Here is a 24,753-nt window from a genome sequence, read left to right on the forward strand (position 1 = left end):
TGTTGTATGCAAAATTTCTTTGTTATTTTTGGTCAACAAACAACAGAATTCAGTATCAACGAAAAGAGCAAAAGGAATCAATGTTTTTTTTACTTGTGCATGTTTTATATGTAAAAAAAAAAAAGATAAAATTTCTCAACTTGATAAAAAATTTAAGTTCTCCCAGGTGCAATGTTCTAAACAGTAAACGATTTTACCTTTGGAGCAAGAAAGACGCTAACAACATCTTACATTCTGATACCATATAGTTTACACGAATCATCAAGTGAAAGCTAAGTGGAAGGAACAAAAAAATGTGTATTTGTCCATTAGGGAAATGGTTAAACTGTCTTCAACCATGAAGAGTCACAACTGCCTTCATTCAGCCAAACTAATACACGTTTAACTCTTCCTTCATATGCTCTGTTCTATTTAGCATATATCGAGATTTAAGCTGTTTAAGCTGTAAAATTTTTTTGGTTGTATTAGGTGATGTTTTAAAAACAGTTTATAAAAAAAGGTTGTTTTTGTATGTTTGTATGACCATGGCTCAGGATATTACCTGTCTGATCACAAAACAGAAACATTTCCAATTTGAATGCAAGATTATTAAAACACTTCCAATCTTGCCCATCTCCAATAAAGTTTGCTGAATCCTGCTAAAGAGAAAAAAAACAACTTCATGTAATTTAAACATTATTTTCATAAATTTACAAGGTTTATACACAAGACCAAAAAATTTAAAATACAACATATAAGACTATTTTTCTGATATTCTAACAGAAAAATTCTGTTTTAATCCTAAAACTTTTAAAAATTACTTTTAAGAAATACTCTGAAGAATTTACCAGGATTTATTTGACCGAAATGTGGCATAAACGAATCCAAACATCTGGTCTTTGGTGATATCACTGCAATATTATTGTACCGTATTGACAACTTGATTTAATTAACTGTGAAACAATCTACGTCATGCCTTTTCTTTAACAATACGTTATTGATCAATATGTTGAAGGTATTTGTCTCAGTAAATTCAAGAATACTCCATCTGTTTTCCCCTTATCCGTCTCTTAGTCTTTTCCATCCTTCCCAACAAGAAACAAACAAATACTTTCCTGTTATATTTGAAATCTTAAAATTGTTTTACACTCAAAGTACATCCTTATACAAATTTTCCATCTGTCTGTTGATAAAAAACTAATCTCAGATGATGTTTTGATTGGAGCCAGCTATATTCTAAATCCTTTACTCGAAATGTTTCTGGGTAGATACTCCAGCAAACAGTGAAAAGTTTATTGTCTGCGATAGGGGTGAAGAGTTTTCAATGTTGTTTACTTGTGTTTGTGATACTAATTTTACTGCTTTTATCTCCAATCAATTCAAAGTTTATCTGAGTAGGTAACAAATTAGGTGACTAATGATTTCATTTCTTTCTCTTTAATTGCTTATCATTCACCTTTAATAAATGCATAAATTACACCTTGATATACATTTACTCTGATATACATTTACTATGATATACATTTACTCTGCTCTTCATTTTCATTATACTTGTTGCTTTACTTTTCAAATTGTCACATTTTAATATTTTCAAGATTATTTTCTTCAAATTTTCCATTATAATAAGAAATTCTACCATTTAGATAATTTTCTAAAATACTAAATGTTATCAATTGCTTTGCATTGTTAATTTTCATAACCATTAACATTCTCACAGTGTACACAGATATTTTCATCTATCCTAACCTCTCATCTCTCTGCATTTTCATTAAATACTTATAAACCTGGGATGCAATTTATTCCAACTTAAAAGGTCAACTTTATAGTTAGGCCAAAAAGTCAGACAAAGGAAACTGAAGGCTTTAAAACATTCTGGTGAGAAACAGACAAATGAGCACAGTGGAGCAAATGAACAAATTTTGAGAGGACACTGTTGATAGAAATAGATAAAATTTGGAAGAATTTCCAGGAACAATTCATAGTAAAAGGGTTTTTCAAGAGGTTTAATTGGCCTACTTTGTGAAATTCTCTATAGATACTGAAAATAACAGCTTTGGTTTCAATTAAGTTTCAAGTGATGAAGACTATTTTTGGATCTCAATCAGAAATGTAGATAATCAACAAATCTGGCTTTCCAGAGCTCTTTTGTGCAGGAGGTAAAAATCATTGAATTAACATCAATAATTTTGCATAAAATTCTTCTTATTATGTAATATAAAAAACATTTTGTTTCAAGTTGTTGCTATCAATGTCTAACTTACCTGGAAGATTTTCATTAACCCATTTTCAAAGATAATTAACTTTTCTGCAATTTATTTACTTAATATTTTTCATAGATAAGCAGTAGATAATATCCAACAACAACAACTTTATTTAATGTCTGTTTTCCTTGTTACTCTGGGTTGGAATGGTCATACCCATTCTATGGAAGCTACTTCTTCCACAGAATGATGTTCATATGTGTCATTTGGCTGTGTTTGTACAGTTGGATGCCCTTCCTAACATCAGCAGAGTGTTCTGGGTATTTTTTCTTGTAGTGCAAACACTAGAGAGGTTGAATAAACCTTGATGTGACAGGACCAAAGGGACTTTACAACCTTACATTTTCCCCCTGCCCAATTAACCAATCATTTTGCAGGATGAACTGTAGGCAGGAGGGTGCTTTACACATAGTAAATGTAAAATTTACAACATCTGCTGCAGTGTTGCTGAGTTCATGTTGAACACTTAAATTTTGCTTAGAATATTATATTTCTTAAACATAAACAAAATGTCCCCCACACCTGCCACACCTGTATTAATTTACTTGGGTCATTATATAAAATATAATTATGCTGCAGGAGAACAAATTTCTAAAGACAATGTTTAGTGATTCCACTATTATGGTTAGTTCCTACTTGATAGCTTCCCAGACAGATTTCTCCATATTTGTCCAATTTCATTAAGATTTGACCTGTTTTTTTTTTTTCATTCTGATAATAATCATTGATAACACAAAGTTCACCAACACAAGCACACATTTTCGCAACCTAACCCTTTATATAGCTGTGTCCCAATTAATTTCCAATTCCAATCAGTTATTATTATTAACAAAGGTTTCAAAGTCTATTATAATGTATTCAAGGGACGATAAAGCGTTGATAATATCTGCACAATGAAATAATAGATAACATCAATTCTTTTAGTATAACTATTGGCATTTCTGCAGATGGCAGTGCTGAGTGATTATTCTGAAAGCAAGTCTGTTTTTCTCAACCAACTGCTGTATATTCCTGTACATAGACTTAGTGATTCTCCCATTACTTACTGGGCAAATACATTTAAGTTTATATTTCACTGATAAGGTCATAATAACATGGAAACCTGTACAGAGTTGTCTCCCATACCAGCTGAAATAATAAAATTAATACTAGTCAATAAACAATATAATTTTTCTTTACACAGTATAATTATTTCTAGTCAGTTTTTTTTTTTTATCATGCTCTTTGCTCTAAATGAGTCAAGATTAACTTAAGTTTTGCATACAGATGGAGTCTCTGAACTCAGGATAATTTAGAGTAGGATGGGATGGAATGGCCAAAAGCAGATTATCTTTAATCGTATGTCTGTTGAATCAGAACTAACTCTGGGGCTAAAGAAGGACGACAACAACAGCAACAACATCATATATAAAGCATTTTAAGTCAGTCAACAGATCAAAAAGAATCACTGACTTTTAACATTTAAATCCTCAAAATAAGAGAGGAAACAATGAAAGGAAACAGTTTGTTAGCCTTTGCCAAATTAAGTGATAGACACCACTTCTTTTTTGCTTTTGGTTGGTCACAAATAGATTGGAAGAGATTTGGAGGAAACTTTTTGAAAGTAGTATATTTTAGTAAGGTGCCATAGGAAGTATTTTAGCCAAAGGAATTAGAGAAAATTACAAAAATTGCTTTCAAAGTATTTAATTTACAAAGACAGAATCTGAAATATTCATAAAATTTGTTGATGCCAGTTCCAATTATTGCATACTTTGGCATTTCTGCAATAACCCCGTTTTTTTTTTTTTTGTCTCGAAATATTTTGCTTTGATTTTTTTTCCCTCTGCTTTTGTGTAAGTGTGTGCATTTATGAGAGTATGTTTCTGTATGTGTGAGTGTGTTGGTAAATCAACGTCTGTTCATAGTTTTTTGTGAATTTGTACAGGTTTTTGCACAACAATTAAGGAATAAAGTTAATTAGTATATCTTTGCAGCTGCACAAACACAAAATTAAACAAAAGACACCAGAATATAATTAAAACAAGTTTTGATTTTAATTGAACAAAAACAAAAAACAAAAAAGAAGACACTTCTGAAAATTATTTATAATTTCCTTAAGAAATTCATGATTTAATCACAGTAATTTTTTTATATTGTTTTAAAGTGAACTTAAAAAACTTCCATCAAAATTCCATGTTAATTTATGTTCCAAACATTCTCTTAATAATGGCAAAGTTATTTCACTAAATTCTTCCTTATTTTCAAAATTAATTGACACAAAATCAGTGCATTTTACCAGAAATATGGTAAGAAAAGAGTTAAAAGAAGTTATCTGATAGCAATGGTCTACCTATTTCACAGACAAGAGAACTCGTTAAGTATAATTATATAACATTCAGTAATCATTAATCACCTTTCCCTTTTTAATAATTACCTCTGAAACAAGACTATCTATTGATCTCTGTAACGTTAAATAAATTCTTTTATCTGTTTTTATAAATTGCAAATTGATAATCATTGTTGTTGTTGTTGTTTAATCTCAAGTGAGCCCTCATTGACCAGGTATTCTTGTTGTCATAGCCCCTCCCCTACTATCACTTGTAGTTTCCCTTTCCTCCTTCTGGCAACCTAACAATTCACATAGCGTCTCCCTTTCTCTCTAATCTATCATTATCATCATCATTCTTATTATTATCATTCATCATCATCATCATCGTCATCCATGCTGGCCTGGGTTGGACGGTTTGACTGAGTGTCAATGTAATCAGCTCAGAGAGAGAGAAAGAGAGAGAGAGAGAGAGAGAGAGTGACAGAGACAGACACACAGAGAGATAGAGAGTGGAGGTTGATGAAAAAAATGAGCTTTTGATATTAGAAACAATAAAGAGAATCTCGAAGAGAAAAGGCAATTCTAATGAAAAACATATTCTTTGAATCCTTTCACAGCAACAGGATTCAACCCTATTCTTTCAGCTGAAGTAAGAAAAATATAAAACTGTAAAACTTTGAGATTAGAAAAGACATGTAGCTATGGGAACGATGCCAATGCAAACATGAGAACTTGGCATTGTCTTCCAGTTTTGCCAGATTCTGTCAAACAGTTCCACCAACATGGAAAAGTTAGTCCACATTATTCTGTAAGGAGCATCAGGCCAATTTCCTGGTTTCTCTGGGGGACATATTCTTCCCTGGATGAGACATCAGTCCATTGCAGAATTAACTCACTTTCGCCATCTGAGTGGACTGCAGCAATGTGAAATGAAGTGCCTTGCTCAAGAGCACAATGTTTTGCCTGGTTCAGGAATTGAAACCACGATCTTGAGATCATGAATACAACACCTCTACCACTAAGCCATCAGTTTGGGAAGCAAATGTTAAATGATGATGATGATGTTGATGATAAAAACCTTTTGGTAAACATCATCAAAAGAAGAATTTTCAATTAAAATAATTTTATTTATTTAAAGAGTTTAAATATTGAAGTAATCAATTTGAATGTAGATTGATTTCTCGTTAATTAACAAAGGTGGTAGTAGATTAACAGAATCTTTGGCACATCACATGGAATACTGGCTGCTGTTTGTTCTGGCTCTGTACATTATGTGTTCAAATCTCATTGAGGCTTATATTGCTTTTTTTAATTATTCTGGAGTTAATAAAACAATTGTATCATTTCCTGGGGTGGATTTAACTGACTGAACCATCCTCCTTCACCCAATTTGTGACTTTGTGCCAAAGTTGAAAATTAGGAAATTAAGGTCTTCAGGTTCTGGCTATATATAAATGAGAAACCCATTCTAAATTATCTAGCTGACGTACTACGACGAAATACCCAAGATGCAGATAAGATAGAGATTTTTATTTATTTACGGCCTCAAACATCTCAATACCTTGCGCTTTCTTGTTTCTCTCCATGAAATTCAATTGAATTCAGTTGTTGTCTTAAATTCATGCTTATTCATTTTCTAAGCTTCCTAAATTCATGCTACGTTATATTCTAATCACCCAGAATTCATTGCTCTTTGAAAAAAATTACGATTTATGCATTGTTGTCTCTCAAATATTTAAAATCTACAATTAAGAGCCCTCTCTACTCGCTGGCGGTACCTACCCACCACCACTACCCATTTTCCTTTATTCAAAAATTCTTATCGCTCCTTAAAATTATGGCTTTTAAGTGTTGATTTCTCAGCCCAAGAATTACAGCGTGATGTGCTGCTTGACTGGTCCCCCCTCTCCCTCTCTCTCTCTCTCTCTCTCTTTATATATATATATGATGATGATGATGATGATCTTTTCTCCCGCCATGCCTCTGTCTACCCCTCCATCCTCTCTCTCCCCCTTCGTAGTTTTTCCTTTAAGGTCTTCAGGTTCTGGCTATATATAAATGAGAAACCCATTCTAAATTATCTAGCTGACGTACTACGACGAAATACCCAAGATGCAGATAAGATAGAGATTTTTATTTATTTACGGCCTCAAACATCTCAATACCTTGCGCTTTCTTGTTTCTCTCCATGAAATTCAATTGAATTCAGTTGTTGTCTTAAATTCATGCTTATTCATTTTCTAAGCTTCCTAAATTCATGCTACGTTATATTCTAATCACCCAGAATTCATTGCTCTTTTAAAAAAAAAATTACGATTTATGCATTGTTGTCTCTCAAATATTTAAAATCTACAATTAAGAGCCCTCTCTACTCGCTGGCGGTACCTACCCACCACCACTACCCATTTTCCTTTATTCAAAAATTCTTATCGCTCCTTAAAATTATGGCTTTTAAGTGTTGATTTCTCAGCCCAAGAATTACAGCGTGATGTGCTGCTTGACTGGTCCCCCCTCTCCCTCTCTCTCTCTCTCTCTCTCTTTATATATATATATGATGATGATGATGATGATCTTTTCTCCCGCCATGCCTCTGTCTACCCCTCCATCCTCTCTCTCCCCCTTCGTAGTTTTTCCTTTAAGGTCTTCAGGTTCTGGCTATATATAAATGAGAAACCCATTCTAAATTATCTAGCTGACGTACTACGACGAAATACCCAAGATGCAGATAAGATAGAGATTTTTATTTATTTACGGCCTCAAACATCTCAATACCTTGCGCTTTCTTGTTTCTCTCCATGAAATTCAATTGAATTCAGTTGTTGTCTTAAATTCATGCTTATTCATTTTCTAAGCTTCCTAAATTCATGCTACGTTATATTCTAATCACCCAGAATTCATTGCTCTTTTAAAAAAAAAATTACGATTTATGCATTGTTGTCTCTCAAATATTTAAAATCTACAATTAAGAGCCCTCTCTACTCGCTGGCGGTAACCCGCCCTCCCACCCCCTCCACCGGAAGTTCATTCGTCTGTCATTCCTCTGTCATCCCACCCCCTCCACCGGAAGTTTCATTCCTCTGTCATCCCACCCCCTCCACCGGAAGTTCATTCCTCTGTCATCCCACCCCCTCCACCGGAAGTTCATTCCTCTGCCACCCCCCCTCCACCGGAAGTTCATTCCCCTGTCATCCCACCCCTCCACCGGAAGTTCATTCCTCTGTCATCCCACCCCCTCCACCGGAAGTTCATTCCTCTGTCATCGCACCCCCTCCACCGGAAGTTCATTCCTCTGCCATCCCACCCCCTCCACCGGAAGTTCATTTCTCTGTCATCCCGCCCCCTCCACCGGAAGTTCATTCCTCTGTCATCCCACCCCCTCCACCGGAAGTTCATTCCTCTGTCATCCCACCCCTCCACCGGAAGTTCATTCCTCTGTCATCCCACCCCTCCACCGGAAGTTCATTCCTCTGTCATCCCACCCCTCCACCGGAAGTTCATTCCTCTGTCATCCCACCCCCTCCACCGGAAGTTCATTCCTCTGTCATCCCACCCCCTCCACCGGAAGTTCATTCCTCTGTCATCCCGCCCCCTCCACCGGAAGTTCATCCCTTTGTCATCCTGTCAACCTCGGCTGTCTCCCGGAACCCATCTAGTGGCCTTGGCCATCCTCTCCCCTACCTTTGGGTAGCGCATTAAGGTTGAGAAATGTTTGCAGGTTGTAGGTAATGTTTTGCTTATGAATTCTTCCAATTGCAAGTTTTCTTTTCAGGTACACGACACTGCTTTTCCTCTTCCCAGGCTACAGGCCCACACCCCCAACACCCATACTGTTAGGATTGGCACTCTCAACGTCGGCACGCTGAAAGGTAGATCTGGTGAAATTGTTGAGATGCTTGAACGGAGATGCGTAGATATGTGCTGCATCCAGGAAGTAAGATGGAGAGGAGGTTCTGCAAGGTTCCTCACAGGCAAAGAACACAGGTACAAGATTTTCTGGGCAGGGAACACTGACGGGGTCGGGGGCGTAGGAATACTTCTAGCGGAGAAATGGGTGGATAAGGTAATCGAGGTCGTTAGAGTAAGTGACAGAGTACTTAAGATCAGACTAGTGCTTCATCATAGATTAGCTACTGTCATCTCAGCCTATGCACCTCAACCTGGGCTACCAGATGGTCTGAAAGACCAATTCTATGACACCCTCTTGCAAACTACCTCGTCGACGAGTGACAGGGACCTTCTCTTTGTGGCTGGAGACTTCAACGGTCATGTCGGACGTCGTGCTGGGGGCTTCCATGGCATACATGGAGGCTATGGCTTCGGTTCCCGCAACGAGGAGGGAACCAGACTGCTGGAGTTCTGTGATGCAACCAATCTTATAGTCTGCAATACCAACTTCAGGAAACCTGCCAGTCACCTAGTCACCTACCGCTCCGGCAGACACTCTAGCCAAATCGACTACATCCTCGCCAGAAATAGGGAAAGAGGGCGGCTTATAAATGCCAAAACCTACCCTGGCGAAGAATGTACCCCACAACATAGATTAGTAGTTAGCGACTTTGGGATCAAGGCAAAATGGGTGCCCAGAATTAGACAGGCTTGGAGAAGAAGGGTGTGGAAGCTTAAAGACCCTGCAAACGGACAGAGACTTAGAGACAAGTTACTTGAAGCATTTAACGAAATAGAAGGGGATATAGCATCATACAACGTGGAAGACAATTGGAGATTTCTGCGGGACAACCTGTTGAAAGCCACCGACCAGATTTGTGGGTGGTGTAAGGTCCCCTCCCAACCCAGAGTAACGTGGTGGTGGAACAAGGAGGTAGACAGGGCTATTAGACAAAAGAAACAAGCTTGGAAGGACTGGAAGAACGGTGGTAGCAGGGAATTGTACCAATGTGCCAGAAGGGAGGCTAGGCGACAGGTTTATTTAGCCAGAGGGGAAGCAGATAAGGAAAGATTTGCCAATGTTCTGCGCCGTGAGGACCAAAGACTCGAGGTATTTCGGGTTGCAAGACAGTGTAGGAGAGAGAATAGTGATGTTGTAGGAGAGAAATGTGTTCGCATGGATGATGGTACGCTTGCATTAAATGAGGATGCAAAGAAAGAGGTCTGGAGATGCCACTACGATAGATTGCTTAATAAAGAGAATGAATGGGAGAAAGAGAGCCTGCCTTATGTCGACCCAATAGAGGGACCAGCTATCCGAGTTGATAGTACCAGGGTAGATAAAGCAATTAAGAGTATGAAGACCGGGAAAGCCCCCGGCCCATCAGGAATCACTGCAGAGATGCTCAAAATATCTGGCAGTGTTGGCTATAGCCTAGTCACCCGTATTACGAACCAGGTGATACACGAAGGAGTCATACCCTATGACTGGTGTAGCAGCATCATAGTCAACTGCTACAAAGGTAAAGGGGACGCTTTAGATACAAATAATTACAGAGGCATCAAGCTGTTAGATCAGGTTATGAAAGTTACAGAGAGGGTCATAGCCCAACTAATTAGGGAGCGAATCAATTTAGATGAGATGCAGTTTGGGTTCGTGCCAGGTAAAAGCACTACTGATGCCTTATTTCTAGTGAGACAGTTGCAAGAGAAATACCTAGCCAAGGATAAACCTCTGTACCTGGCTTTCGTTGACATGGAGAAAGCCTTTGACAGGGTCCCCCGATCCCTTATCTGGTGGTCAATGAGGAAACTTGGGATAGAAGAATGGCTAGTGAGAGCTGTGCGAGCCATGTACAGAGATGCGGCCAGTAAGGTGAGGGTTGGAAATGAGTACAGCAATGAATTCCGGGTAGAGGTAGGGGTCCACCAAGGTTCCGTCCTCAGCCCCCTATTATTTACCATAGTCCTCCAGGCAATCACAGAGGAGTTCAAGACAGGTTGCCCCTGGGAGCTCCTCTATGCTGATGACCTTGCCCTAATTGCGGAGTCACTATCAGAACTAGAGGAGAAGTTTCAGGTGTGGAAGCAAGGTCTAGAATTGATGGGCCTTAGAGTCAACCTAGCTAAAACCAAAATCCTAATAAGTAGGAAGGTAGATAAAACACAAACCCCTTCAGGTAGATGGCCCTGCTCAGTATGTAGAAAAGGAGTAGGTAGTAACTCTATAAGATGTACCCGGTGCAAGCTATGGACACATAAGAGGTGCAGCAACATCAAAGGCAGGTTAACTAGCAAGTTAGTTTTTGTTTGTGGCAGATGTTCAGGTGCAATAAAGACTGCAAACAAACAGGAAACAACTTCTATCTCATTCCAGGGTGAAAAACTAGAGGTAGTCGATAGCTTCCGCTATCTGGGCGACCAAGTTAGTAGTGGGGGTGGGTGCGCTGAAAGTGTAGCTGCTAGAATAAGAATAGCCTGGGCAAAGTTTAGAGAGCTCTTACCCCTGCTGGCGACAAAGGGACTCTCACTCAGAGTAAAAGGCAGACTGTATGACGCATGCGTACGAACAACCATGCTACATGGCAGTGAAACATGGGCTGTAACTGCTGAGGACATACGTAAGCTCGCAAGGAATGAAGCCAGTATGCTCCGTTGGATGTGTAATGTCAATGTGAATACCCGTCAGAGTGTAAGTATCTTGAGAGAAAAGCTGAACATTAGAAGCATCAGTTGTGGCGTGCAAGAGAGACGATTGCGCTGGTATGGACATGTGGTGAGAATGGAGGAGGATAGCTGCGTGAAAAAGTGCCACACCCTAACAGTTGAGGGAACCCGTGGAAGAGGTAGGCCCAGGAAGACCTGGGCTGAGGTGGTGAGGCAAGACCTTCGTACATTGGGCCTCACCGAGGCGATGACTACGGACCGAGACCTTTGGAAATGGGCTGTGCGTGAGAAGACCCGGCAAGCCAAGTAAGATCGTTGCCAGTGCCCCTGGACTGGTTCTTGTGCGGGTGGCACATGAGATGCACCATTTTGAGCGTGGCCGTTGCCAGTACCGCCTGACTGGCTCCTGTAGGATTTTCGAGCGAGATCGTTGCCAGTGCCCCTGGACTGGCTTGTGCGGGTGGCACATAAAAGACACCATTTCGAGCGTGGCCGTTTTCGTGCGGGTGACACGTAAAAGCACCCACTACACTCTCTGAGTGGTTGGCGTTAGGAAGGGCATCCAGCTGTAGAAACTCTGCCAAATCAGACTGGAGCCTGGTGTTGCCATCCGGTTTCACCAGTCCTCAGTCAAATCGTCCAACCCATGCTAGCATGGAAAGCGGACGTTAAACGATGATGATGATGATGATGATGATGTTCTTTGAATAGCAATTACAGAGTAAACCCAAGCTTACACTGTTCCTGGCAGCACCAAATAATGTAGATTTATTTTCTCACAAGAAATGGTTAAAACAAAATAACAGAATTCACTGAAGAATTTAATCAGTTGTTTGATAAAATACGATCAACAGCTTCTGCCAGATTTTTGGCAAATCCGTCAGGTTTTACAGTTGCATGGTTCTTGTCTTCAAGTCTGTAAGAACAACAATAGCAACAACGGTCAAAAGTCAGGCAGTGCAAATGAATGGCATTGAAATTCTTTAAAAAAGATTTTTAAATGTCATGGTTGTTGAAAATTTCAAATGTTTATCAATTTTTAAGCCTTTACAGAATTTAATCATTTTAATGAATTGATCAATAAATTTATATGAGGCCCTTGTCCTAAATAACCTCACATTTCCATGTCTGAGACACCCGACTCTTCTTCTTCTTATGTCTTCTCTATTGTGTTTCACTATCCTGGATCCAATCCTTCTTCACTAGAAAAATGTCAATCCCACAGAGTTATCTCTCCTCCAACATATTTTCAAGCTGATATTAACTAACAAATGTTCCAGCTGAGCATCAATCACACCAATCACGTCAATCACATCAATCTCATCAACTGCCAAAGGTCTGACAAAAGTCATGAGTTCAACTCCCTGTTGCTTTCGATTAAACTTTTAAAAGAGATAACATTTGTTGTAGTGTGAATAAATTTAAATTTAAATTTTTTTTAAAATCAACCAAAATAAGATTATTTCTCTTGTTTTCAAAACGGATTTTTTTTTGTAGCTTCAGCTCAGACTGTGGCCATGCTGGAGCACCACAAAAATGTTTACAAATTTGAAACAAGAAAAAGGCAAACAAAATGTGTACTTGATCATTTAGATAATTTAGTTAAATTAAATAATCAAGATAAATTTAGATAATTCAGTTGTACTGATTTCCTCTTGTGTGTTTCCAAAGTAGGGCAGAAGACAGAGCAGACCATTCAAACTTGTTTCACCTGTTCCACTATTGACCGATAGACTGTGTCACTGATACAACTTTACAATCAAACATTCAACAACATTTTTCAATGTCTTTCACCTTTAATAACACAAATGCTTTTTTTTTTTTATCTCAATGAAATGATTGATTTGTTTCTGGAAATATTCTAAGGAAGAAGAATGTTGCAAACAGCGAACAGACACTCCTCAAACTGTTTCTGTTTTGCTTCATGTCAAGAGAAGAGTAGAGCCTTCTCTCATCCCCACCCATAAGAAGTTCCTTTGCTCTCTTGGACCTCATACTAAAGTACATGTCAAACCCCATTCTCAGAGGCCCTTTTTCTGTCTTTGTTTATCCTGCAGAAACTGATTTACAAATATTTGAGTTTAGCATCAGTTATATCCCTCTCATCTACCTGGGTGGACTGCCAGTGGCACATAAAAAGCACCATTTGAGCATGATCGTTGCCAGCGTCGCCATACCAGCACATGTGCCGGTGGTATGTGAAAAACAACATTCGAGCATGGTTGTTGCCAGTGTCGCCAGACTGGCCCTCATGCTAGTGGCACGTAAAAGCACCCCCTACACTCTCAGAGTGGTTGGCATAAGGAAGGGCATCCAGCTGTAGAAACTCTGCCAGATCAGATTGGAGCCTGGTGCAACCTTCTGGTTTCACCAGTCCTCAGTCAAACCGTCCAACCCATGCCAGCATGGAAAGCAGACGTTAAATGACGATGATATATATATGTATATGAAATTTCAATATTAATTTGGTTTTAGTTAAGTGATTCTCTTCTGGCAGTATCTCTAATTCTGCCACATTAACAATTTCTCTTCTTACAAAGATAATCTCTGCACCTGTTTTCAGATCACAACCAGCTTTTGTATCGTCATCGTGTGACCCTAACCTTAGTATCACTGAGTGCTTCCTGTTTACAGTTGCTTTCCAAGGTGCATTTTCAGTTTATCAACACAAGATTGTGCTATAAACTTGTTTACATAATTTGACCAAAAAACATTTCAAATTTTCTCAGATAACAGAGATATGCAGGATCACAACACTTGTTGTTGCAAGATAAAAATAAATTTTTCGATTGCATTTTTCAGTTAGTGTAAAATGAGTGGCGGGTGGAGGAAGTAGTACAAAAAAAAATTGGAAAACGGTGTACACATTGTATCAGTGACGTAGAGCGGCGAGAAGCCTGGTATCAGCTGGGGTGGGGGGGAGAAGATTTGTCACTTTCAGAAAGAAACTGAATGGCTTTTTATTTGAATCAAGTTAGTCAAGGACTGGAACGAGAAGCAAGATGTGCTGACGTACATGAAAAGCACAAAACCCACCAGAAAAACAAAACTATGTCGACATAACTATTTCTGGAGAAATCTATTTCATTGTTTTACCTTTTCTTCTCCCAATTTGTTGTGGTTGGATGATTTTGTTGAAGATACAACATTTTTACAGCTGAATATCTCCCCCACCCCCGGGCACAAACCAATCACCTGTAAAGCAGGAGTAAAACTTACATTTGTTTTGTTAGTCTGGCAAAATAGAGCAAGGAACATGATATGCTTCAGTGATACCCCCATAATAACTGTAACAAGATTTGAAGTTATTTCCTTGGAAAACAACTTTCAACTGGAGGTACTCAGTGATATTATATAGGGTACCACTATGAGGGTACTAAAGTTGGTTATGTTTGCTTTGGCATGGTTTCTCTCTAATCTGTTACTCCTTCCCTTCACACTTTCTGTTTATATTTGCAGAAAATATAAACAATAGTAAATAACCCAAGAATACCTGACCCCTTCACATAACTCATTGTATCACCTTTTCAACTTCATCCTCCACTCTTTTTCCAACCCTGTCACTAATCCTTTTTCTTTCCCTTCTTACCATTCCCTCATCCCTCTGCCTACAATCATCACACACTCTCTCTTCTATTCTTCCTTAGTTATAAGGACCACTTTGACCCTTAGTCTTACAAGTTATGAGGCAATCGTCACTAGTGTTGGTGCCAAGTGGTTGGCATTAGAAAGGGCATCCACCTGTAGGAACTATGTCCAGGTAGATACGGCTGCTTGATGATGTCCTCTCACTCCTTAGGTTCCATCAAACCATCCAACCCATGGAAGCTGGAAGATGATGATGATGATGATGATGATGATGATGAAGATGGTGGTAATGGTAAAATGATAAGACAAAACTAAAATATGAAGATCAACTTTAATAAATATTTTTACCTAAACTTTCCAGTGCACACCTGAACGCCCCTCAATCCAACAGCCTGGGCTCCACCAATATCATTGACAATATCATCTCCAATCATAACAACCTAAAAAGACAAAAAAATATTTTAAATATGCCACATGAAAATTATGAAGGTTGTTTTCAATTCTAGTGATGAATACTGAGTTGTTTAATTAATGTTAATTACTTAATTATTGATTTATGACATAAGTAACTGACAGATTCACAGAACTTGAGCAGCACTCAGTGATGACATGGTCTTTCCAAATACTGAACCTTATTATCACCAAGAATTTCTTCTGCTAAAAGCAGTTCCTTAGTATAACTAGGAGGATCCATCCTAAATACTAGTCGTTCCCTTCACAGTTTGAAAATATTTTGGTTTACAACAGCTGCTGACATTCTACAAGGTGCAAGTGGGCCCTCAAAGGTGTTTGGAAAGATGTTGCTGCTGCTGCACACAGGCATTTTTGACCAGATTTAGAGAAAAGGCTGCTTGATTGGTGGACATTCCATCACTAATAGACATGCTCCAGTCTCTGCTGCCGCCGCTTTCCCTCTTTTCTCAAACTGGAATCTCTTCTTCCCTGCAGCTGTAGACCTGCCACAGTTTTAAACAGAACATTAACAACAGTCTTAGAGGGCCTAAGACTCAACCAGTCTTAAAGGGCCTACAAAGGTCATGGGCTCTGTCCCACCTTCCTCCACACTCAGCACAAGAAGAAGAAAATAAAATAACAAAGAAATAACATTTTGACCCATTTCAACATTTAATTATGAACAAACATAACAATATAAAATTTAATTTCAGAAAATAAAAAAACCCAATAAATACAAAATAACTGTTACTTGCCTCAGCAGGTTTTAAATTCATATCCTTGAGGGCAGTTTTGAAAAACTCAGGTGATGGTTTACCAAACACTTCAGCTTCAATATCACAGGCACTCTAGGGACAAGTAAAATAAACCAAAATTTAAACAACAAAGAATTGAAAGAAACAAAAGAAAGATTTTTGTTTTCAAGATAATGAAGAATATAACAAATAATAATAACAATAATAATAATAATAATCCTTTCCACTATAGGCATTGCCTCTGTGAGGCCCAACGTTCAACGGTCATGCTTGACCACCTCATCCCATGTCTTCCTGGGTCTCCCTCTTGCACAGGTTCCCCCCACTGTTAGGGTGTGACACTTCTTCACACAGCTGTCCTCATCCATATGCAACACCTGACCATGTCAGCGCAGTTGTCTCTCTTGCACACCACATCTGATACTTCTTATGTCCAACTTTTCTGTCAGGGCACTTGCACTCTGTTGTGCATCCACACTGACATTACACATCCATCGGAGCATACTAGCTTCGTTTCTTGCAAGCCTACATGTCTTCAGCAGTCACAACCCATGTTTCACTGCCATGTAGCATAGCTGTTCGCACACATGAATCATACAATCTACCTTTCACTCTGAGTGAGAGGCCCTTTGTCACCAGTAGGGGTAGAAGCTTTCTAAACTTTGCCCAGGCTATTCTTATTCTAGTGGTAACACTCTCTGAGCATCCACCCCCCACTACTAACTTGGTCACCTGGGTAGGGGAAGCTATCAACTACTTCGAGTTTCCCCCACCCTGGAGTGTGATGGAATCTGTTTTCTGAGCATCTGTGGTGTCTATTGCCCCTGTGCATCTGCTGCACACGAAAGCTGTCTTCTCAGTTAATCTTCCTTTGATGTTGCTGCACCTCTTATGTGTCCATAGCTTACACTGGGTACATCTTATGGAGTTTCTACCTACACCTTTTCTACACTAATAATTTTCTATAATAATAATAATAATAATAATAATAATAAATGATGATTTTGATGATGATGATGATTACGATGATATTAATAATCAGTTACCTCAAGTACTTTCATATAAGCCCCTGAATCAAGGACAAGTTTGCCATTTTCCTGATAATATTTGCTGTAAAATATAAGAAAGAAAAACAAATTATCATCATGATTATCATTGGGCATTTGCTTTCCACGTTGGCATGGGTTAGATGGCTTAACTGGAAGTGGTAAGCCAGAGAGCCACACCAGGTTATGTTCTGAATTTGGCTTCAATGGCTTCAATGCCTTTCCTAATGCCAAACACTTTGAGAGTCGGTGCCTTTTTACATGTCCCCAGCACAAGTGCTTTTTTATGTGTCACCGGCAGGGAAGCTGTTACATGCCATTGGCACCACCCACAACCATGATTTTGCTTGGCTTGACAAGTCTTTTTAAGCACAGCAAATTGCCAAAAGTTGCCATCACTTGTCCTTACCTCTGTGAACTGAGAAACCAGAAGGATGTGCCAAGTTCCAACGTCTGTTTTGACATGGTTTCTATAAATGGGTGCCCTTCTGAACACCAGCCACTTTACAGTGTGTATGAGGTGCTTTTTGTGTGACACCAGCACCAACAGGGTCACCAAGTACCCACAAGGTAAGATCCCTTGTCTGGGTGAATACATAACTTGCCCGTCCAAAAAAAAAAAAAAAAAAATAGCCCCACATCAAATCAAAAGGATCCAAATAAAAGATTTACAAAGACCGATATTTACCTGCTTCCCAAAGCTAATAAAACTGGATGCGATAAAGATTTGAGAAGTTGAAATGCTTCATTCATAACCTCATATGTAAAATGCTCAGCCATATCACCAATGATAACGCTGTTGGGATTACTTGTATCAATGTCACGAAAGTCTTCTGCAGCCTCTAAAACATAGGAAATAAGCCATAATGGAATAACTGATTAATATCACAAATTAAATTTAACACATCACCTGGTTTAACACCACACCATGGTCCTTTGAGAAGCTTTAGTTTGAGTGGGAGACCTAAAATGGTAACTGGTTTAATGCCACAGTATGGTCTTTGAGGGGTAGGCTTAACAGAGTATTTGAGTTAATAATGCATCATATCTTGGAGGTCTTTAACTGAGCCACTTCTCTTGTAACCCTGCAGACCAGAGTAACCTCTAATATCACTCACTGTTTACGTTGATTAGTTGACATTAAGGAGGTGTGTTGGGTGTTGAAAGACTAAACTATGCTAAAGAAAGAAGCACCGGTGTCTGGCTATGAAGGAGAAGATGAGAGGAAGGAAGTGATGGGGGTGCTAGAGCAAACAATCAAGGAACAAGAAGGTGAACACAAGAGAAGATACAGACAGTGGGTTGTGGGAGAGGATGAGAGAATATGAGGATGCTTTCATAGGAGTGTGTGCGTGTGTGGTGGGGTAAACAGGTGGCAGCAGACATTAAAAATATAGAATATCCACCAGACCATCAGGTGCTGACTAGACCATCAGATGTTGTTACACACTGCTGGTCACAATGCGCTTCTAATTCTGTCTTGATTGCACCATTCTTTTCCATATTGACCAAAATTGCTAAACTAAATCATCTTCCCATCGTCATGGATGCCTTCAAGCATATAAACAAATAAAACACACACACATAAGGCTTCTTTTAGTTTCCATCTACCAAATTCATTCATAAGGCGTTTGTGTCAGCCTGGGGCTGTAGTTGAAGAAACCAAACCTGAAACGACTTGGTTGGCAATCAAACTTGTTAATCATACGTTTTTGTAAAAGATTCTGAAGAAGGAGAAAAACTTACTTGGATTCACAAGAAGCAGTGGCCGTAATCCACGGCTTCCTAGAACACTGCAAACAGCTGGAATCGGAGAAAATATCTGGGAACATTCAATGTTAAAACCAAATTTCCTCAGTTTTTCAGAGAGGACTTTTTGCGTCACGGCATTCTCATTGGTGCAAAACCTTACAGGTATTCCACTGTTTTTTAACCTTAAAATATATTTTCAAAAATACATATAATATACATATAATATATATTAGATATAAGAAAAATAGATTCACTCTCAGAACTAATATTATCTTCACAAGTGGATAATAAATTGCAAAACATTGAACAAAATGTTTTGTAGCAGTTGAGTTTTTGCATTCTGAGTTCAAATTCTACCCAAGACAACTTTACATTGAATCCTTCCTTTATATTTCGGTTATAGGGGTTTAGTTGGAGGGGGAAGGAAAATTACCAGGGATCCTTTTCAGGGCCTCCATGACTGGCAGGAGGAAAAGAAGAGACCAGGTTTAAATACTTGTAAAAGTGAGTACTTTACTAAAGGCAGCCAAGGATCAAGTAGTGTGTTAATTTGGGCAATGGATGAAGTTTACCACGCATGCATAATCCGAAACACACATGATTGCTTGTCAGTCCATCTGTTTACACACACATCATCAACATAATATGTGTGTTTACACACACACACACACATATGCACACATGCACATCCATGAAAACACACACACATCTTCCTTTAACTACAGTGTAGGTCATGTAAAGACAGGATCTTCCCCCCCCCCCCCGCAGCAATATTCTGAAGACTTTTACAAATGTCACTGAATGCTAATGGTGTTTTCCAATGATTGTTGTCTCTCGTTGGGGAATAAAAAAAATGGCTCAGGTCTCATTTTGTTATTTACAACAGAATGGAATGTTAAAGTAGAAGTGAAATATTTTAATGGTTATTTATACAGCAGTAACAAGATGATGAAGGAGTCTCTTCAGGGTTACTTGACTGGCTAGACATAGCAGATAAATTTCTCTCAAAAATGACTGTAGCGGCAGCAGCAGCACCACCATCACTTCTACACTCACCACCACCACTACCACCACTACCATTGTTATCATCATCATCATCATCATCACCACTGTGCGTCCATTTTGCCATGCTGAGTTAGTTTGCTGTCCATTTGTCATCTCCTTCAAAAGGTTTAACAGCCTGACATCATCTTTCCCCCAATACTTCTCATGTCATCCTCTTCAGCTGGTTCCTTCTACTTGGATTATTTGCCACTTCATTACCCAACAACTGTCATCTCCCTTTGGCATCATACTGACACCACTTACATACAATACCCAATACCTCTTATACCCAATTCACCCTGTTTCTCACTTATTCACACTGACATTACATATCTGATAGAGACTGCTGAACTCTTTTCTTTCCAGCCAAATCCTTAGTATTCAAGACTTATGTTTCATTACACAAGCATCATACAATCTGCCCTTTACTCAGGAAGGAAATCCCTTTGTTACCAACAGAGTCCCCAGTATTTATTCCACCCTGTTCTTTCAGAATATCCACCTCCATTGCTAAACACACTCTACAAAATCATGTCTAAACCCAGGTAACTGACCCTACAAAACCATGTTTAAAGATCATGCCAACATACATCTCTCTTTCTGTTTGAAACTAACGAGACAATCAATATGTGGCCACATGAATTACTAGAAATACCAACTAAATCTGCCTCAAATCACCTTGTCTCCACAATCGGCTGAACATCAAACAACAGTAGGATGACGAGTTGTAACAAAATATAGAATGGCTTAAAGAAGAATAAGGTAGTCATGGGTAGACTAAATTTGATCATAGGCCTACTCAACCAGGATTGACTTGGGGTTAAACACCAACAGCAGTCAATTACAGGAGCTCTGTCTTTGCCTGTGCTGTCTTTGGGAGTTTCCTCTGTGTGTGTGTGTGTGTGTGTGTGTGTGTGTGTGTGTGTGAGTGGAGTCAGTTGAAAGTCTAGTTTTTGTAATGGTTATTCATGTGTGAATGTATGTCATATTTGACTGGTTTTTGAAGTAAAATGCATGGAATTTTATTTGGGTCAGTGAAAGGGATTCTTCATGAGTAAGGGGTGTATATGTGCATACATACATACATACACATACATACACACACACACACATACATACATATATACACATATACATGTGTACAGGACACGGTGAATATATTGTCGATTAAATTATGCAAAAATGAAAATAACACTAACATCTCGTTTTAACAGATATATTTACCAAAATTACATAAAAATATTTTGAAATACTGAAGAGTAAATTTATTCAATAAAATCGCCATTGGCTTCAACCACAGCCTCCAGACAACTTTGGAATCTCCTGCAACTCTTCTGGATAGTCTCCTTGTTTAAGTTGGTGAATGCTGCCATAATCCTTGCCGTCAGTTCATCTTTGATGTTACAAGGAGTTTTGCTGGTCTCTCGCTCAACTGCGCCCCACACATAATAATCAAAGGGGTTGCAGTCTGGGGAGTTAGGTATCAGGGGTGATGTGGTCACAGAAATTGTCTGACAGCCATGACAGGGTTCTCCTGCTGGTGTGGCATGGTGGAGAGTCCTGTTGCCAGGGCAGCATGGTGCAGAGTCCAATGGTTTCACATTCATTATTGCACCAAAAGAATCACCTATATTGCTAAGTGCAATAGTAGGCATGAAACCAATGGTAGCTACCTGACCAGTTAACCCTTCTCCTGGAACTGATTTTCTTTTTTAACCATTTTGCAAATTCTTGATATCTGGAGTTCAAAACACAAAAGTCCAAAGGCTATTAAAAAAGGTTACTGGAATTGAGGTGTGTGTGTGTGGGGGGGGGGGAATAAAGAAGTGAATTTTGACTTCTTTTTGTTGTTTCTGTATTGTAACACAAAGTGAAAGAGGATATTTTTATCTTTGTTTATTTAATTTGTGCAGTACTAAATCCCTGAGGTTTAAAACAGGTTTTAAACATGGAAATCGAGTGGAGTGAATTAAATTTCAAAACAACACGATTGTTGCAACAACAACAACAATAATAATTAATTATGGGAAGTAGACTCAATGGAAAGAACATGATCAGGGTAACATGATATGGGCAGTATCCTTAATGCAATAGGGGGCAGATGTTGGTAGGTGGATAAAGAATGAGCTCAAGGAAATGATAGCAATGAACAAGAAACTGCACCCAAAAAGTGATATTAATAGATTGTATGTGCGTAGGAACAGTTGGGGAAGAGGCCCCATATGATACAAGATCCATTGCCAACAAGAAGAACAGTGTGGGATGGTACGACAGATAGCAAAATGAACCCTTGTTTGTTGTTGTTAGAAATAGCAAGATGATACCTGCTGAAAATGTGACACACCCAAAACATGGATGGAACATGATGGAAAACAAAGAATAACTGGGAAGTGAAAACAATGTATGGTTAATACCGCAGAGAAATTGAAGGGAAAGACAAGACCAACGCCTGGAGGTGGCTAAGAAAAAGTGATCTGAGAGGATGCACTGTGACATTGATATGCCACAGCCAGGAAGAAGTTCTGGGAACCAATTACATCAAGTTCCAAACAGATCAGAGCAGTAAGTTGCCCCTTTGTAGGATGTGTGACAGCAAAAATGAAACAACCTCACATGTAGTCAGGGAGTGTAGCAAACTGGGCCAAAAACACTACAAAAGGAAGGTGTAATAAGATGGCTGAGTTTGTTCTGTGGAGGAGGTTGTGTGAGAAGTACAGGCTAGACATGGAAATGGTAAGAACATAAACCAGAAGGTATCAATGAGAATACCGAATATAAGATCTTATAGGATTTTACAATCCAATCTGACTCTCTAATTGATGCTCAGACATTGTTGTAATGGATGCACATGTTGGTGAGAAAGCGCTGGAGAAAAGGAAGAAATACAGACTACTAAAAGACGAAATTGCAAGAATATGGACAATGAGGAGAGTAACTGTTATACCAGTAATTGTAGGGGCACTCACAGCACTGAGAAATATGTTGGAGAAATTGGAACTGACATGAGGGCAGAGCATGCCCCCCAAAAACTGCTCTGTTGGGGACAGTTAGGATTTTGAGATTGATCGTTGGATGTTGAGTGTCTTCCAGGATAAGTTAAAATCCAAGTCTTTTAATTTGTGAAAAGAAACTCTGGGAGATTTCAGACAACAGGTTGCTGTTTGCTCTCAAAGAATCGACCAGAGCGAGAAGTAAAACAGGGATCTGAGAAGTAAAACAGGGATCTGAGAGGTAAAATATATAAATGATGATAATAATACAAGTAACTTTTGACTTTTTCTGATTATTATTATTATTATTATTATTATTATTATTATTATTATTGGCAATCCTTCGATATAACGCAACAAAACCAAAACAAACACTCGGCTGTTTCCGTGACAACTTGACAATTCACTTCGGATATCTTCGTGACCTCCGTGACTTCTGTGTGTGTGTGTGCGTGCTTATTCATGTGTGTATGTTTGTCTGTGCGTGTTTGTTCTTGTCCCTGTGTGTGCGTGTGTGCGTGCTTGCCAGCAAAAAGCCTTGCATATTTGTTCTTACCTGCTTCATGTGTGTGTATGTGAAATCCGCAAAATTTCCAAGCAGAAAACAATCGAAAACACATAAATACATAAAAACAGAACCAGCACACACACACACACACAGACAAGAACAAGCACGCACACACACCCACAGACACACAGACAAGAACAAGCACTCACACACAGAGAGGTTACAGCAGCTGTCAGGGAGGTCACGAAGATATCCGAAGTGAATTGTCAAGTCGTCACGGAAACAGCCGAGTGTTTGTTTCGGTTTTGTCGAGTTATATCGAAGGATTGCCTTATTTTTCTTCGAAATAATATTATGATAATAATAACGATGATGACAATAATAATAATAATGATGATGATGATGATGGTGATAATGAAAACAATGTTTTAATTGACAAACAAGTAATCGTAAGTCGAGTTTCAGCTATCTTTCTCCTTAAAGACATCCAATGCAAGCATATCTGGCGTAGAAAACCGGAAATCATGAACATATACATCGCAAATTAGGACAAAAGAGGAATTTAGACTTTTTTGCACTGAGAGTAAAGAATTGGAACAACATAGATTTCTTCCATTATATCGATGTCTTTACTACATAGTCACCTATGTGAATCATAAATAATTTTAGAAATACCTTTGTATAGCTTCAACCGAACCTTCAATAGCACAACCCCCGCTTTCTGTACTTTCATAAAGAACTCCTGTTATATCTAAAAGTAAGCCTTTCACGTTAGTCCAGTAACCGACGGACGAACAAGTTGCAGCCATTGTAGTAGTGAAAGTGAAATTAATAACATCGCTTCCGTTGTTAGGAACAAGTTTTATTTTTATTTGTTCACAACAATAACACTCGCAACAACCTATATTTACTGAATAGAGAAAAGACAGTATTTTGAAATTATTAACTAAATTATCAGAGCTCTGTTTCTAAATCCCCACCTAAATTCATGGAGTTATTCATTGTGTTTAATATGAATTAAGGTAGCAGTTGGACCCAATTGAAGTTTATATTTGCTGCGGAAAGTTTCAAGGTTTTTGACGATGCACAGTTATATATTACAACATAACTTCTGTCGTTTCCTACGATTATTATTTTTTATTCTATGAAGCACAAAATTAGAGAGAGATATAAGATAACAACCAAGTTTCAAAAGGAAAAGAGAGAGAGACTCGCCGCACCTTGCTCGGTTCCATTACGGGCAACCACCAAAGACAGAACAGGTTCCACAAGGAAATACTGCAACATGTCATAAATCTCTGCATTTTGGAGTAAACTGTCCTCCTCAATTTAGCGGAAACCTGATAATATACACTGGGCCCGAATGTACGATTTACTTGTTCCATTAGTCAGGGTATTTACAAACAAATGTTTTCATTAAAGACACCAAAACCAATAACCACGTGGGAATTGCCTCCCTTAATCTGAACAAGTTACGTCCCTTTAATTACACGCTTTTTCTTTTGCTGTTTGAA

The 24,753-nt window shown here is 38.7% G+C and overlaps 2 protein-coding genes across 4 annotated transcripts; both read right to left on the reverse strand.

The window, feature by feature from the left end:
• LOC106875549 (phospholysine phosphohistidine inorganic pyrophosphate phosphatase) lies at positions 1–24,441 on the reverse strand. 3 transcript variants are annotated; one of them, XM_014923749.3, is made up of 7 exons: positions 23,915–24,441; positions 18,692–18,879; positions 17,634–17,787; positions 16,946–17,009; positions 15,900–15,992; positions 15,040–15,131; positions 1–635 (listed from the first exon to the last, which is right to left on the reverse strand). In XM_014923749.3, exons 1-7 carry the CDS (start codon positions 24,046–24,048, stop codon positions 530–532), a joined length of 831 nt encoding a protein of 276 aa, XP_014779235.2. In that variant the 5' UTR covers positions 24,049–24,441; the 3' UTR covers positions 1–529. The 3 variants fall into 3 exon arrangements, with proteins under 3 accessions (XP_014779235.2, XP_014779234.2, XP_014779237.2); XM_014923748.3 differs by having other exon boundaries at positions 1–638; XM_014923751.3 differs by lacking the exon at positions 1–635 and adding an exon at positions 11,837–12,019 and having other exon boundaries at positions 23,915–24,437.
• Positions 18,886–24,753, reverse strand: LOC149132718 (uncharacterized). The gene is made up of 2 exons (XM_089362866.1): positions 24,460–24,753; positions 18,886–21,479 (listed from the first exon to the last, which is right to left on the reverse strand). The coding sequence occupies exon 2, from the start codon at positions 21,394–21,396 to the stop codon at positions 21,007–21,009; it is 390 nt and encodes a 129-aa protein (XP_089218992.1). The 5' UTR covers positions 21,397–21,479; positions 24,460–24,753; the 3' UTR covers positions 18,886–21,006.

Source organism: Octopus bimaculoides, chromosome 14 (assembly GCF_046866305.1).
Source record: "Octopus bimaculoides isolate indiv1 chromosome 14, ASM4686630v1, whole genome shotgun sequence".
Lineage (NCBI taxonomy): Eukaryota > Metazoa > Mollusca > Cephalopoda > Octopoda > Octopodidae > Octopus > Octopus bimaculoides.

What these genes read in the sequence shown, in the direction of transcription:
- LOC149132718 (XM_089362866.1), bottom strand. Translation starts at nt 21,396, where the DNA reads ATGCCTACTATTGCACTTAGCAATATAGGTGATTCTTTTGGTGCAATA.
- LOC106875549 (XM_014923748.3), bottom strand. Translation starts at nt 24,048, where the DNA reads ATGGCTGCAACTTGTTCGTCCGTCGGTTACTGGACTAACGTGAAAGGC. An exon ending in TCGGTTGAAGCTATACAAAG is followed by an intron (nt 18,880 to 23,914) that starts GTATTTCTAAAA and finishes ATATATTTTAAG; the next exon opens with GTTAAAAAACAGTGGAATAC. An exon ending in GTGTGCACTGGAAAGTTTAG is followed by an intron (nt 639 to 15,039) that starts GTAAAAATATTT and finishes TTTTCTCTTTAG; the next exon opens with CAGGATTCAGCAAACTTTAT.